Source organism: Neopsephotus bourkii, unplaced genomic scaffold (assembly GCF_033783945.1).
Source record: "Neopsephotus bourkii isolate Nb327-2 ecotype Australia unplaced genomic scaffold, CSIRO-AGI_Nbou_v1 NB_942, whole genome shotgun sequence".
NCBI lineage: Eukaryota > Metazoa > Chordata > Aves > Psittaciformes > Psittacidae > Neopsephotus > Neopsephotus bourkii.
In genome coordinates, this window is record NW_026901436.1 from 174,561 (window position 1) to 187,838 (window position 13,278).

General features: G+C 41.1%; 1 protein-coding gene across 6 annotated transcripts in view; it reads right to left on the reverse strand.

The window, feature by feature from the left end:
* Window positions 1–13,278, reverse strand: part of UBP1 (upstream binding protein 1) — a 45,908-nt gene that overhangs the window by 11,764 nt on the left and 20,866 nt on the right. For 4 of the 6 annotated variants that reach the window (XM_061358494.1, XM_061358495.1, XM_061358493.1 and 1 more), the window contains 7 exons: window positions 10,133–10,284; window positions 6,421–6,497; window positions 4,589–4,694; window positions 3,856–3,962; window positions 1,868–2,020; window positions 1,612–1,722; window positions 969–1,076 (listed from right to left, as the gene is read on the reverse strand). In XM_061358494.1, the coding sequence (XP_061214478.1) occupies window positions 969–1,076; window positions 1,612–1,722; window positions 1,868–2,020; window positions 3,856–3,962; window positions 4,589–4,694; window positions 6,421–6,497; window positions 10,133–10,284 (814 nt within the window). The remainder of the gene's footprint in view (window positions 1–968; window positions 1,077–1,611; window positions 1,723–1,867; window positions 2,021–3,855; window positions 3,963–4,588; window positions 4,695–6,420; window positions 6,498–10,132; window positions 10,285–13,278) is intronic. The other 2 variants (XM_061358497.1, XM_061358498.1) reach the window with 1 other exon arrangement.

A 13,278-nucleotide genomic window follows, 5' to 3' on the forward strand; every position in this document is an offset into this window, starting at 1 on the left:
TCTTAAAGATACCCAAAACCCCAACAACCAAGAACAGTAGAAGGTAAATTCCGACAGCTCAGTGCTAATAGTTTCAGGGTGTAAAAAGCCCCCAAATCCCCCATCTGACTTGACATTGCTTCTTCTCTCCCACCCAGTTACATGGTTTATAAACAAGAGGCATACACTGAAGTATGTATATATTTATAACCTAAATGTGAAACTGATGTCTGAGGGAAAAGAGTCAAGGCAGTCAATGCCTGCACACTGCTGGGAAAGAGCGGTCACCACATTATCCCTGTTCAAAGAACAGCCAGTTGTTTTCCACAGTCACAGTATTAACTGACATTTAAACTTGCCAAATGGATGATGCAGAATGGTTTCTCACCTGAAAATGTAAGGTCTCAATGATACTCACAATAAGAAACACCATTTAAGAAATCCTGGAGTGTGCAGGATGTGCGTCAAGATTCATCTGGGGGCACATACTTAGTGTGCACCTACCATGAAGAGGTACTGACTCGTCTGAACTGCATTAAACCTTGCTTAAAGCACAGTATGTAGCTGGCTAAAGGAAAAAGTCAGTAACTAATAACCAACCATCTGCAGTACTACATGGTGCTTTAAAAATGCTGATGTACATGGAAAATTACATTGAATCTAAATACAAATATGGAACACAACACTAAATTTCACCAATCTTACTTCTAATTACACACATACAGGAAAGCAAAAAGCTGTTTCATTTAAAGTCACGTAAATGGAAAGCTCTTGACTTTTAAAAGTTACACAGTCCCTCTGCAACAGTTTAAGTGTTAGATTTAGGAAGGATTCCTTTGCTGAAAGCAAACATGGAGTAATTGGTATACATAAAAGTAATAGTAATACACAGCAATCAATGTTTTTACTTTACAAAATGGAAGTTTCTCCTATATCTAACACTGTACAAGGTATCTTGCACAATGAAAAGGTAAGCAGAAGTCCCTTACACTGCCTCGCTTTGCCAGAGAATCACCGTAGTCTGCTGGCAAAGTCCGCTTGCTGGACTTTTTCTGCTCATGTTCAACTGCATCTTCAATTATAGGCTCAAGCCTCATCTGGACAAACACCAAAGATTTGGATCAATTTCTTTTCGTTATACAGTGAGGAAAGATCTAAAAGCCTTTTAGAAACTTCTGAAATCTTTAGAACACTGCATAGAACTCACTGATGTTTAAATAAACCGCAAAAACCTGCTGAGGCTCTGGCCTTATGTTCAGTGATCTCCAAAACCAGAGACTCCGAAGCTCAAACTTGGCAGATAATTAAAGTCTAGATTCCCCCCACTCTTTTTTCCCCCTCCAGCTGCAAGGTTTTTAGATCTGTACCAAAAGACTTGCTCTAGGGTTCAGTGCCATCAGTGTTAAAGCACACTCAGATTGAACGCAAGCACCTATCTAGTCTCTAAATGAAAGTTTACCAAACAAAGAACTTAAAACTCAATGCTGCTGTTCCCTGGACAAGTCTGGCAAAGAAAAACCTTATCTTTGTATAGAACTAATTCTTCCCCAGCCCTTCCAACACTACAGCTAAGTAATAAGCCGTATCTATGTATTTCCTCCTCAGTTAGCAGATGCAATTCTAATTTGTTACCTCTGTAAGAACTGTGGTGTCATATGAAGGCTGATACTTTTCTTTTTCATGTGCAGTTCGCTTTTCCATCTTTTCTCTGTCTGTTTTCTGTTTCCTGTCTGCTCCTTTTGGCTAAAAATGGATAGTTACATGAACAAAAAGGCAAGTGGAAAATGGTTTTATAATTGAAATCTGATCTCAGAAGTAGTAAGATAAAGGTATCCCCCATCTTTATGAGAGCTGCTGGGAGACTTATTAAGGATATGTTTTCTGTTACCTTAAAAACTTTGATTTGACAACTGGCTGAATGCAGATGATCTGTATATTCTCCATTTTCAGTCTGCTTAAAAGTGTCAACCTGAATCCTAAAAGGAACTCCTTTCTCTCCTCCATGCTTACGAGGGGTAAATTCAGTGCTGATACAATGTACCTGAAAAAAACCAACCACCAAACAAAAAGGACCTTCAGAAGTATTCTAGACATGGATTTTACTCCAACATCACACACATTCTCTAAGGACAAGGAACAAATTACCCAGCCTGAGGACCAAGCTGCAAAACTAACATCTTACTTTCATCTCCTTTTCATGCCCATATTGAAATGAAGCCAAAACCACTGTGCCTGATTTGACAAGGGAGAAGGGAAACAAGGAAGTGTGCCACCAAAATCTCTCCACAAAGCAGAAGTCATTATAGGTCTTTATTAAACTGACACCTTGCTGGATCTTAGGAAAATGTATGTAGAATCATAGAATGGTATGGGCTGGAAAGGACTTCAAGATCATCCAGTTCCAACCCGCCTGCCATGGGCAGGGACACCTCACACTAAACCATGGCACCCAAGGCTCTGTCCAACCTGGCCTTGAACACTGCCAGGGACGGAGCATTCACAACCTCCCTGGCCAACCCATTCCAGTGCCTCACCACCCTCACAGTAAAGAACTTCCTCCTTATATCCAATCTGAACTTCCCCTGCTTAAATTTGAACCCATTCCCAACAACTGTAAGATACCATTGTCCAATGCATTATAGCTACAATAAACTTGAGTTACTTGTAATAAATACTACCACACTGGGTTTATAAGCTAGAAATACCCCTAAAAGGTATCTAAGGAGAAAAGGAGTGCAACAGAAAGAGTTATGATGCATCTTACTGGACAGGGCTCCCAACTTTTGGGTTTTTTTTGCTTCCTTATGGAATTTTAAGCAAGCCAATGCCCCAATGCTTTTTATTTCCTTTGGCTATCAACAACAAAGACCCACAGACTGGAAGCTGAAGCTTTAAGTGTGTGATCAGTTCTGCTATGCTGTGCTCTCTAGCCTTCAGAGTAAGTGAACTACACTTGCACAACCGTAATAACCAGATCCGTTTCATTTGGTCTGTTACTGCTTTTAAAGAAGTGCATAAACAAAACCATCCAGGAATTTCTCTCACATTTCTTCAAGGAGACTACATTTTAGTAATTATGTAATTCTTAGTAGAAAAAATAGCTTCAGCTGTACTAGACTGAAGTTACAATACTTGCAGTGTGGAGTCTAACCTATTTTAGCAGCCTCGGTAAGAACTGCTGCTACCTCAAACTTCATACCTACACCTTCTTATGTTATAGTAAAACCAGATGAGAGACAAACGTAAGCTAAAAGTTCCAATGCAAAACTGAACATTCTACCTAAATGATTTCCAAAGACAGGATGCTCAACTGCCCTGCATATCAAATACATAAATGGCAAAAATCCTACCCCAGGGAAGCCTACTGACACAGTAAGAAACAGCTTCTCAATGTCTCATTTAAAACTCTTCGTAGCACATTACTTTTCATTTTGTATCCTCAAGCCTGAGTCTCTGCTGCAGCTCACCAGTAGGAGAGTGGGAGACTCAAGTACAACAGAACCATCAGTGATGACAGTTATTTAGAGGGATACAGATTAACTCTATAGCTCTGTATATCTATATATATATATATATAACCTTGACAGGTTTATTCACAGATCTTTCTGAAAGCCTTTTTATGTAAATTACTTTTATGTAAATTATGTTTATGTAAATTTACTATTGTTTTTAAAAGATGCTTCTGTAAACCCAAGTGCAGCTGAAAACCCTAACTAGGGACCCTTACAGAACTATGAACCTGTGTTTATCTACAAAGCTGGTATTTACTGGCTACCCCTCAAGTAAGAAACCAGGAAGCCTCATAGTGCGAGCATACTACTGTTTGTGACCTGCAAGGCACCAAACACAGACATCCAGTCAAGTAAAATGTCAAACCTGAATAAAAGCAGATGTACATTTTGTTGGATCCCACAAAAATTCAACTGCATTGAGCTGGCTTGGGTTTGTCTTGATATCAATGACTCCAACAGACATTGGAATATCTATCAAAATAAGCAGTATATGTTTCAAATTAATCATAGTCCAAGAAAACACTACACATCAAATGTAATGCAAGGTTACCATCAGCAAACACAGGTAGGGTGGAAAAATGCAGGCTCTGGTAGCTTGACCATAAGCCTGGAAGGAGTTTCTTAGGACTGATCTGAAGAATCTTTGTAGACTCAACACACAAAGTGTTCAGGGTTTGGGGGTGATTTTTCATTCCCTTCCTCACCCCCCCACGCCCCCATACACAGTTTATGCACCAAACATAAGCAAGTTACTCAAAATACAGAAACCATGTTGGTGCCATTTCCACAATCCATTAGAGAAGTTACTTTTGATTGTGTTCTCCTAGTTACTGTAACATTTAGCAATCAGAACTAGGAAGATTACTAAATGTGTAAGGCTGTAGTTGCTATCTTACTGCTTATCTTGCTTCTGTAGCACTTGAAGGTTTTAGAAGAACATGAAAGTGGTGGAACTTTTACAATCAAACACTACGACAAAGCAGCATACAGAAAACTGGTCTGTGTGTTTTCAGGAGCTCTAGCATAAATCTGACCATGATCAATCTCAATTTGGAAACTGATTTTCTTCAAGTGTCAACAGATAGAAGCAGTTATACCTAAGTCGAGAAGTCTGTCCCCAGGGCGGTTCCACTTCCAACCTTCTAGCTGCTGGTGCTCTGTATATTGCAACCTTCGGTCATGGAACACAACTCTGATAATACTCTAACAAAGAGGAAAACAAGCATGTGATGAGCCACAAAGTTACTGCATGTTTAGAAACAGCTTCAAGATAAAGCAATAAAACACTGCAAAATAGCAGCAGTGCCAAAATTACGTATTTACAGCAAAAAAACTGGTAACCATCAGTATCCCAAAATATTCCAGATCACAGAAACAGAACTGGGCAGCACAAGAGATTTGAAAATGTAGTAAAAATGCAAAAGAGAATTACATGTGATTGCATATTCTGAAGGTCACTGTGAATTACACCCAGTGAACGGAGCAACACCGACACCACAATACCAACACTGCGTAGGCAACACCAACTTATTTTAGATACCAAACACAGAAGACTGAATCTCTTCTGCAAAGCAGTGAATATAGTTTGACCTTTCTTCTTTTCACTCCCTCTCCTGGTATTTGTCAGCGTATTTACAACAAATCCACGATTTTCAGTACTAGTAAGAATAAACCTCACCACTTTTCCAACTCTGCGAGCTGAAACACTAATCTAAAAATACCACACAACTGATGCAGCCAGAAGCAATTAACCAACAACACCTATTTCTGTGACCAGCTCTGGTACAACTGTGCACTTCAGTCATTCTCTGCTACAACACAAAGCAATCTGTCAAACAGAGGGGGGAAAACACTGTACATATTAACTGCTACTGAACAAAACCCAAACCAAATTTCTGTCACTTTTTCCCCATTAGTCTATAGTAAGGATTAAAGTGTCCAAAAAAACCCAAAACTTTTACATGAAGTGTCTCTTGCTAGATTTCAAAGCTAACAAGAAAGCACAAGTGCATGTGTGAGTACATGCACACACACACACACACCCCCCCTTTGTCCCTGCGAACTGGCAGGTTTGGGACCTGGAAATGCCTGCAACCATCCTTCACCAACATGGAATGCCTTCCTTGAAGTACTGGCATTAGGGTATTTAAGTAATGGAAAGCTTGTTGATGCAGCATTACAATGCCCTAATGTGATAAAATTCATTTCTTTAGATTTTTACGCTGCTTTGTCCTCCTCTACTTACCAAATGGCTCATCACTAATACATGAACCTGTAAAATTACAGCAGAGACAGAGCCCAAGGCTATCAGGAAACAGCACTTAAGGCAAGCAAAACAGTCAATGTGCTTATTACAGCAAGTCAACGTGCCAGGCTCTAAAGGGTTTAATTACACAACTCAAATCCCAGCTTTATGCTTGTGCTTAACACTTCCTGAAATTATACCTGCACAAGCATCCCACAGGCAAGAATAAGGCACAGGACTACACAAGCCAGCCAAAGTTCACAAATCATATAGCCCAAAGTATCCAGTGACAGCAGGAAAAACAACATCCATAAAATGTATAGCCTGTAGATTGGATTTCTCTCACCTAACTACAGACACCTAAATCTGAGATCACTGCTCCTTTCACCGTGTGCTTCCTTTTTGCTCAGGCTGAAAGATCCTGGGAAGGGTCCATGATGTGATGAGCTCAACTTTAGCTAAAGTTTAATGAAATGAACCCATTCCTAAATGGGGAAACGCATGTGTGTGTATTCTTTTCATTGACAGTAAACTAGAAATAACCAAGCTACGCATCAGGTTCTTCTGTTGCTCAGATCAGCTGGCCACACACCCTGTGAACCAGAGCCCAATAAACAGTTAAAAACTACTCTCTCCATAAGCAAGCACCAGAGGTTTGTTGGTAACACCATCTAGAGACTTCACCTTCACCAGTTTCCCATTGATCTCCGGTATGTCTCCAGCTTTCCGATTATCCAGCATCCGTATCTCATAGGACTGACCTTCAAAAAGAAAAGATATGTATCAGTAAGAAGCTATTTTGTGTTTAATGCACCTTAACTAGCGTTTGGTTCACAGGACACAAGAATACCAACCAGTACTTGAAACTTCTTGTGTAACAGCAAGGGTCACCTTACAACACAGGAGTTAATGGAACAAAATGACACGTTTTGGTTCCCTTAAAACTAGAGATACTTTCAAAGGTGAAGTTCTTCATTTCACATGAAGTGTAAGCACTTGGTTCTCTATTATTAGTTTCCAAAGATGTATTCCTTTATTTCTGAAACTGATAAAGGGCAACATACTGAGAACCAGGCCACACAGCCTGGTCTTCTGAGACAAACTCCTGCACCATTCTTATGCTCTTCCTACAACATACACGCTACTTGCCCGTGTTTCCTTTTGCCCACATACCTGTTGCCTTCGTATGATTTTTAGGCTTTGTATGACTTCAGGAATAAGCATTTGAACGAGCCAGTTACTGGTTATTTGAGCAAATACATGAGCAAACCTATCTCCCCAGTGAGCGCGATGAACTGCTTGCTTCAGAAGGACAAAGCTTGAAGTAATTTATTTGAACTACAGGAACGTTTTTAGTTCTTTGCAGGGGAGCAGCACACACTCATTTGCAAAAATCACGTTTCCCTAAATGCAGGACAAAACAGATGTCAAAGCTCACTAGCATCAAGTGCACTCAATTCATTACCTTCCACATTACCCTCCAAACTACCTCTATTCGTGCCTATACTACGTTTAAAAGACATTTATTGACTTGCCCGTCCCACAAGGCAGAAGTTCAGCTGTCACAGCCCTGTGACGAGCAAAGGATTCCTTCAATTCCTTTCACTGCATCATAGACTGATGTTACCTCCAAATTAATACCGTCCATATGTACAGACTGACTTCACCCCAGCAGCATCTGATCACTGGTAAGACCACTGATTACACAAATCCATACAAAACCCAAATGAACCTAGCACAGTTGAGTGAAGCAACAGATCATTCATCCTCCTATATGCAACAGGAGAGAACTTTCCTGTTAGTAAGATCTGTGTTAGTTTACTCACATATAACATATGTAAATCCATCTGCACCCATAGACAGCTTTATTTTTCAATCTGGCACTGTTAATAAAACTTGGAAGTATTTCTCTCTCATCATTTGTTAGAGAGGGGAGAGAAGCAAGCCAAGTATCAGACAGACTGCTCAAGAAGTGGTGTTAACCTTCCACAGGTAAAATATAACACTAAACCTGATGATCTGATGGAGGTAAAAATCAAGGAATGCCTGACTCTAAACCAGCATGGGAAGTGTTCAAGACAAATGGAGAGATACATTCCAGTCTAGAGTTTTGGATCTGAAGTGGCTTTATGGGGCCTATAGGGATGCTGGGCAGGGACTCTTCATTAGGGACTGTAGTGACATGACAAGGGGTAATGGGTTCAAACTGAAACAGGGGAAGTTTAGATTGGATATAAGGAGGAAATTCTTTCCTGTTAGGGTGGTGAGGCACTGGAATGGGTTGCCCAGGGAAGCTGTGAATGCTCCATCCCTGACAGTGCTCAAGGACAGGTTGGACGAGGCCTTGGGTGCCATGGTTTAGTGTGAAGTGTCCCTGCCTATGGCAGGGGGGTTGGAACTGGATGATCTTAAGGTCCTTTCCAACCCTAACTGTTCTATGATTCTATAAAGTGTGGAAGTGCTATGGTGCTCGCTGTGTGTGGAAGCACCACAGCACTGATTCTAGTCATCTCTGCATGGGAGCTAGGTACGCTGCTTCCTCTGCTCTTTCCTGGAGAGCAGCCAAAAGAGCAAAGCAGCTCTTCTGCAGTACCCTCTTCCACAAAAACCACACAAGGGTCAAGTTTGGAAGGGACTTCAGGAGGTCGTCTTGTCCAACCGCCATGCTCAAGCAGGGCCACCTACAGCAAGCTGCTCGGGACCCAGCTCATTACACATCAGTACAACTCAGTGATGCAAACTGCTCCTGATTCTAAGCTGGCTTCACAAGGGAGGTTGGCCAGCTGTTTTTATTTTTCCCCATATTTAATTAGGAAAAGGGCATCCCAATCCTTTCACTTTCTGACATCAGGAAAAGTTACCAAAAGTTACTGAAAACCAGAAAAGTGTCTCTGGAAAAGAAGCCTTTAAGAGATTTTCAAGGGAAGATGAAACATTTACAGTCATTTCAGACACTGTCACTTCAATGGCAGGCTGTCCTTCAAGGCAAGATAGCAAGCACTTTCTTCCTTCAGCCTGCAAACCTGTGCTGGCTCCCAGCACAGAGCTGAGCTTCAAGGGAGGCTGGATCCTGGCACTGAAGAAAGCAAAGTGTATTTCTACAGAGCTTAAGGTCTATAAAGCTTTGAAGCTTTCTAAGCAGTGCAGAGCATCTTGCTGGCCCAGCACATGGCTGCAGTTGTGCTGGTTTTCTCCTGAAGACAGCACTCAAGCTACCAAGTGGTTAAGAACAAACCTGACAAAGCAAATGGCTGCACACTGCAATTATGTGTTTGTAAGACACCAGAAATCACCTACAGAACATCCACTATCTACACTAGGAGAAGAGTCAAGTAATGGTTAAAGCATATTTAGACTGACTGGACCCTGCAAGATGAATCACTCAGCAGCTTTATTCACATGGAAAGCTGAAAGTGATGCTTTGTCATCATGACAGTATCAAATTATATACAATCTACTCTCGGATTTAGGGCTCCAGTACACAGTTAAACAGCGATCCTACAGCATGAGAGCCAAGGGAGGGGGAAGAGAGGTGGATGAGTGCACAAAAACATTGATATGGTCCAAACCAAATGATGAATTATAGGAGTTCAGCACACCAGCTGACTAAGAATAGGACACCAATGTCATTTCCAGAGGTGAGGGTGGTTTTATCACATGGCAACGACTATATCCATAGTATTCTAACAGCAATCAGTGCCCTCTTTAGGAGAAGAACTGAATTTTCATGCAAATCAACTGCAGGCTGTGAGGGAAAAAAACAGCAAGACTCACACAAAATACTTACTGTTAATATCTGACAAATACAGGATAGTGAAATCACACACAGACTACAAAGGCAGCTGCACTTGTGGGTTTGATTCAAACATAATACTGTTTTGGGCAGAGATGCATAGATACTTTGAGAGTGATTCCAGCAGCCTCCGTTATGAAACACTTAGTTTAGAACTGACATTTTAACATTTATTATGACTTTTTGAGGAGGTCTGTGCGTGCCTTAGCAATTTAATCAGACTGTATCAAGTTTAAGCACGAATGCTTAAATATTAATCCTGTATTTTAAGCTATTACTGCCTGAAGTTTGCCTCCTAATAGCTCCATCAGATTGATTTTACTGGGGGGAAATGAGGGATGGAGAGGGGTAACACACAGAGGGGTGGGAAAGAAATAAAGGCAAAACAAAACCAAGATAACAAAACAGCCTGTAAAAGGGAAGGAATGACAGACTACAGCTATGGGTCTGCAAGCTGGACAAAACGATATTACTAGTAAGGTATCCAACCTCATTTCCTACATGCATTTAACTCTGGATGTACCCACATGTATCAAAACATTAAATACAATTCCAGTTTTAGACTTGCACCAGAAGCTATGCCTGCAACGTATGTATACCAACCTTGATTCAAGTATGTCAGAGTTTCATCATACAGTTTTACAGCTGGAGATGTTGCAGCACACATAACATACTGGAAGGGTGGATGTTTGGTCTCATTTTCTTGTGGAAGGCTGGAATCTTCCTGTTTGAAAATAGGCAGTGCCAAAACATCACTGAAAAGAACAGAAATAACTTTGTGAGACTGCTGGCCCTGTTTGCCTGAAGAAAAGAAAGAGGTTGGTTGTAACTTAAAAAGCCACAGTGGAATACATACAGCATTGTGTCAGTTCATCACTGAAACCAATGGGAGCAGTATCCAAAACATTTCCCAGCAAACTTATAGGCTACAACACACAAGCAATGCTTTGGGACCCACCCAGACAATGCAGTTGTGCTGATCCTCTCAGCAGTTAATCTGCAGCTCTTGCCTCCACTGAGAAGCCACTCTTTGACCCTGTCAGCACAGGCAGGCTTGCCTAACATAGCTGCAGCTCTCAGCTTTGAAATAACATATTCCTCAGAGGAAGTTAGGTACCCTGTGAAAGCCTCTCTCCCCATTTAGTACCATTATAGCCAAGCTATTGATTCTGTTGACATTGCAGATTTTTCAGTCTCAGCTTTTATAGGGTTTTAGCATAATGAACAGCACAAAAATCACTGAGCAGCAGCTTCACAAAACGGAAGTTAGAGAAAGCACACGCCAAGATTCACTTCACTTACAGAAGACAACCACAAAAACCTGGAAACTGACAGGTTTCTGGAGGGTAAAGAGCAATCCGTGCTGTCCGCAGTCAGAGCATCACTACGGCCAACACACACATCTGCCTTCTGCAGAAATACTGTGTTAGCAATAGTCATGTTACTTACATACAGTAATGCTGCTGCATAAAACCTCAGAGACTAGTGAGCTGTGCTCAAAGGCTTTTTCTTGCACTGAATTTCTGTTCAGAATAAAGTTATCTGCAGATCCATGAACCTTTCTTTGGGAATTAGTTTCTAAACTGCTGGAAGAGTTCTCACATCACCTCACTTGTTGATTTAGGTTTTAAGCTGCATGCATCTTATCTGTTTCTTTTGCACTGCTTGCAGTCATAGCTTAGTATATTTTGTAACAGAATTATAAATATATCTGTATTGCAATATTCTTTAGGCATTGCACCCTAATATTTGTGAAGTAAATTGCCTTTATTTCCCTGTTCCTCATCTCTGTGAGAGCCTGCTTTATCTAAAGAGAACTCTGTAAATTCCTCTCGATTTCCAGCTCGTATCCAGAGAATCAAAAAGTATCAAGATCATAATCAATTTATAAAGTGAATTTACAGCCAGTATTTCTGTGTCACAAAAGGCTGCAGTATAGACTTGGTCTGTGTAAATACTGGATACAAGAAGTGCATCTGGGGCACTCCAACTGTTCTTTCAGAGCATGTGCCACATCACACTCCACTTGCTGCCTGGGAGAAGCTACACTGACCTGGAAGAGGAAATACTTAGGAATGGTGAAGAAGTTCAGGACATTTGTCTGTACCTTGCAGACACTATCCCAAAATACCAAGCAGAAATAAGACGCCCATATGGGTTCCTTTCACTAGGAAGAAACCACAGAAGATGCTACAAACAGGCATGAAGGTCAGGCTGGATGGGGCTTGGAGCAACAAGGTCTAGTGGGGGGCATCCCCATCCATGGCAGGGAGTTGGAACTAGATGGCTGGACGATGCCTTCCAACCCAATGGTTGATACCTTCCAACTGGGTGGTTGGAACTTTGGGTTGGACGATCCCTTGTAACCCAAACCACTCTGGTTCTGTGAAAGCAGGACAAGGCAGGATACTGTCCAAAAAAACAGCACAAGCCTGCTGAATCATCTTAGTCGCTTCTGATGCCGGCTCCCCAAACTGAAGCCCATAAGAAGCTGTGTTCTTCAACTAGTTACAGAGGAAGAGAATGTGAAATATCCACTTAAAGGAAGCAGACACTCTTAAAACAGTCAGTTTACCTCCATAGAGAAAAGGAACATGATATCCAGAGGTAGGACAGAACACTTCCTAGATGGGTGGACTGCTGCCTAAGGATGACTCAGAAGAAACAAGCAGATGCTTCATGCCTTGATGTCAGTGAAAAGGGCAGCATGAACAGAGGGCAACTCAACACAAGAGGGAGCACTGCGACCAGCAGAAAAGCAGCATCCCAAGGCAGGACAATGCCTTCTACACCAGGAACCCAAGCTTGTCACGCACTTTTGGCACATAAAGTACTAGCTAGGGTGTTTATGAAGAGGAACTTTAAAACAGAAAGAACATGGAAACAATAACAGTGTTTAAACCACACACAGAAGAGTCTAAGTGCAATAGAGAAAGCATGCAAGATCAGTGACCTGTAACTGTCAACAAGTTCTGCAGCACTCGCTTTCACACAACACAAAAGAGAGGCACTTTGTGTATTTAAGAAAAATATCTTTCAAGCCTTACTTTTCCACAATTTGAAGATAAAAATGCATCTGGTCTAGCTTAAAAACATGTGCCGCGGTTAATGAGCTAGTTAAATTAACAGACAAGGCACTGGAAGCCAAAAAAATACACATGGAAGACAAATTCAGGCAGCTTTAAACCTGCTTTTGCTAATACTTACAAAGTGCTAATGACTAACTGCCGCTGTGGAAGAAAGAAAAGAGAAACAAAAAAGTCATCCAACTCCTGAACCCTGCAATTTAGCTGTAAAGAGCATAATGTGCATTCTTAAATGCCACCATGCCATAAAAAAAAGCTCCAGCAAATAGCACAAGGCAAACGTAAGGATCTTCATTAATTTTCTCAGATAGAAACATCCATTTTTATTGTAAAAGAGTCTTCTGGGTCCTAGTGCATTCCAAAGGAAAAGGGAAACCAATGCAATTGCAAACCCCTTCCTAGACCATCTTTACATAAATACTGCTTAAATAACATGTTGATATATTCACCCATGCAGAATGAAATACCTGTGTTTTCACATTTAAACACGTGCTTGTTGCTGCCTAAAACCAGGTAAGAGCCATGGGCAATTAAAGAGTCAATAAGGTACAAATAAAGTATTTCAAGTTAAAAGTGATACAGAAACATGAACTGATTCACCACCAGCTATTAGTTTCTCTGAAAAACAGCAATGCCTCTTTTCTCACTTTCAGCAAGGAAGCT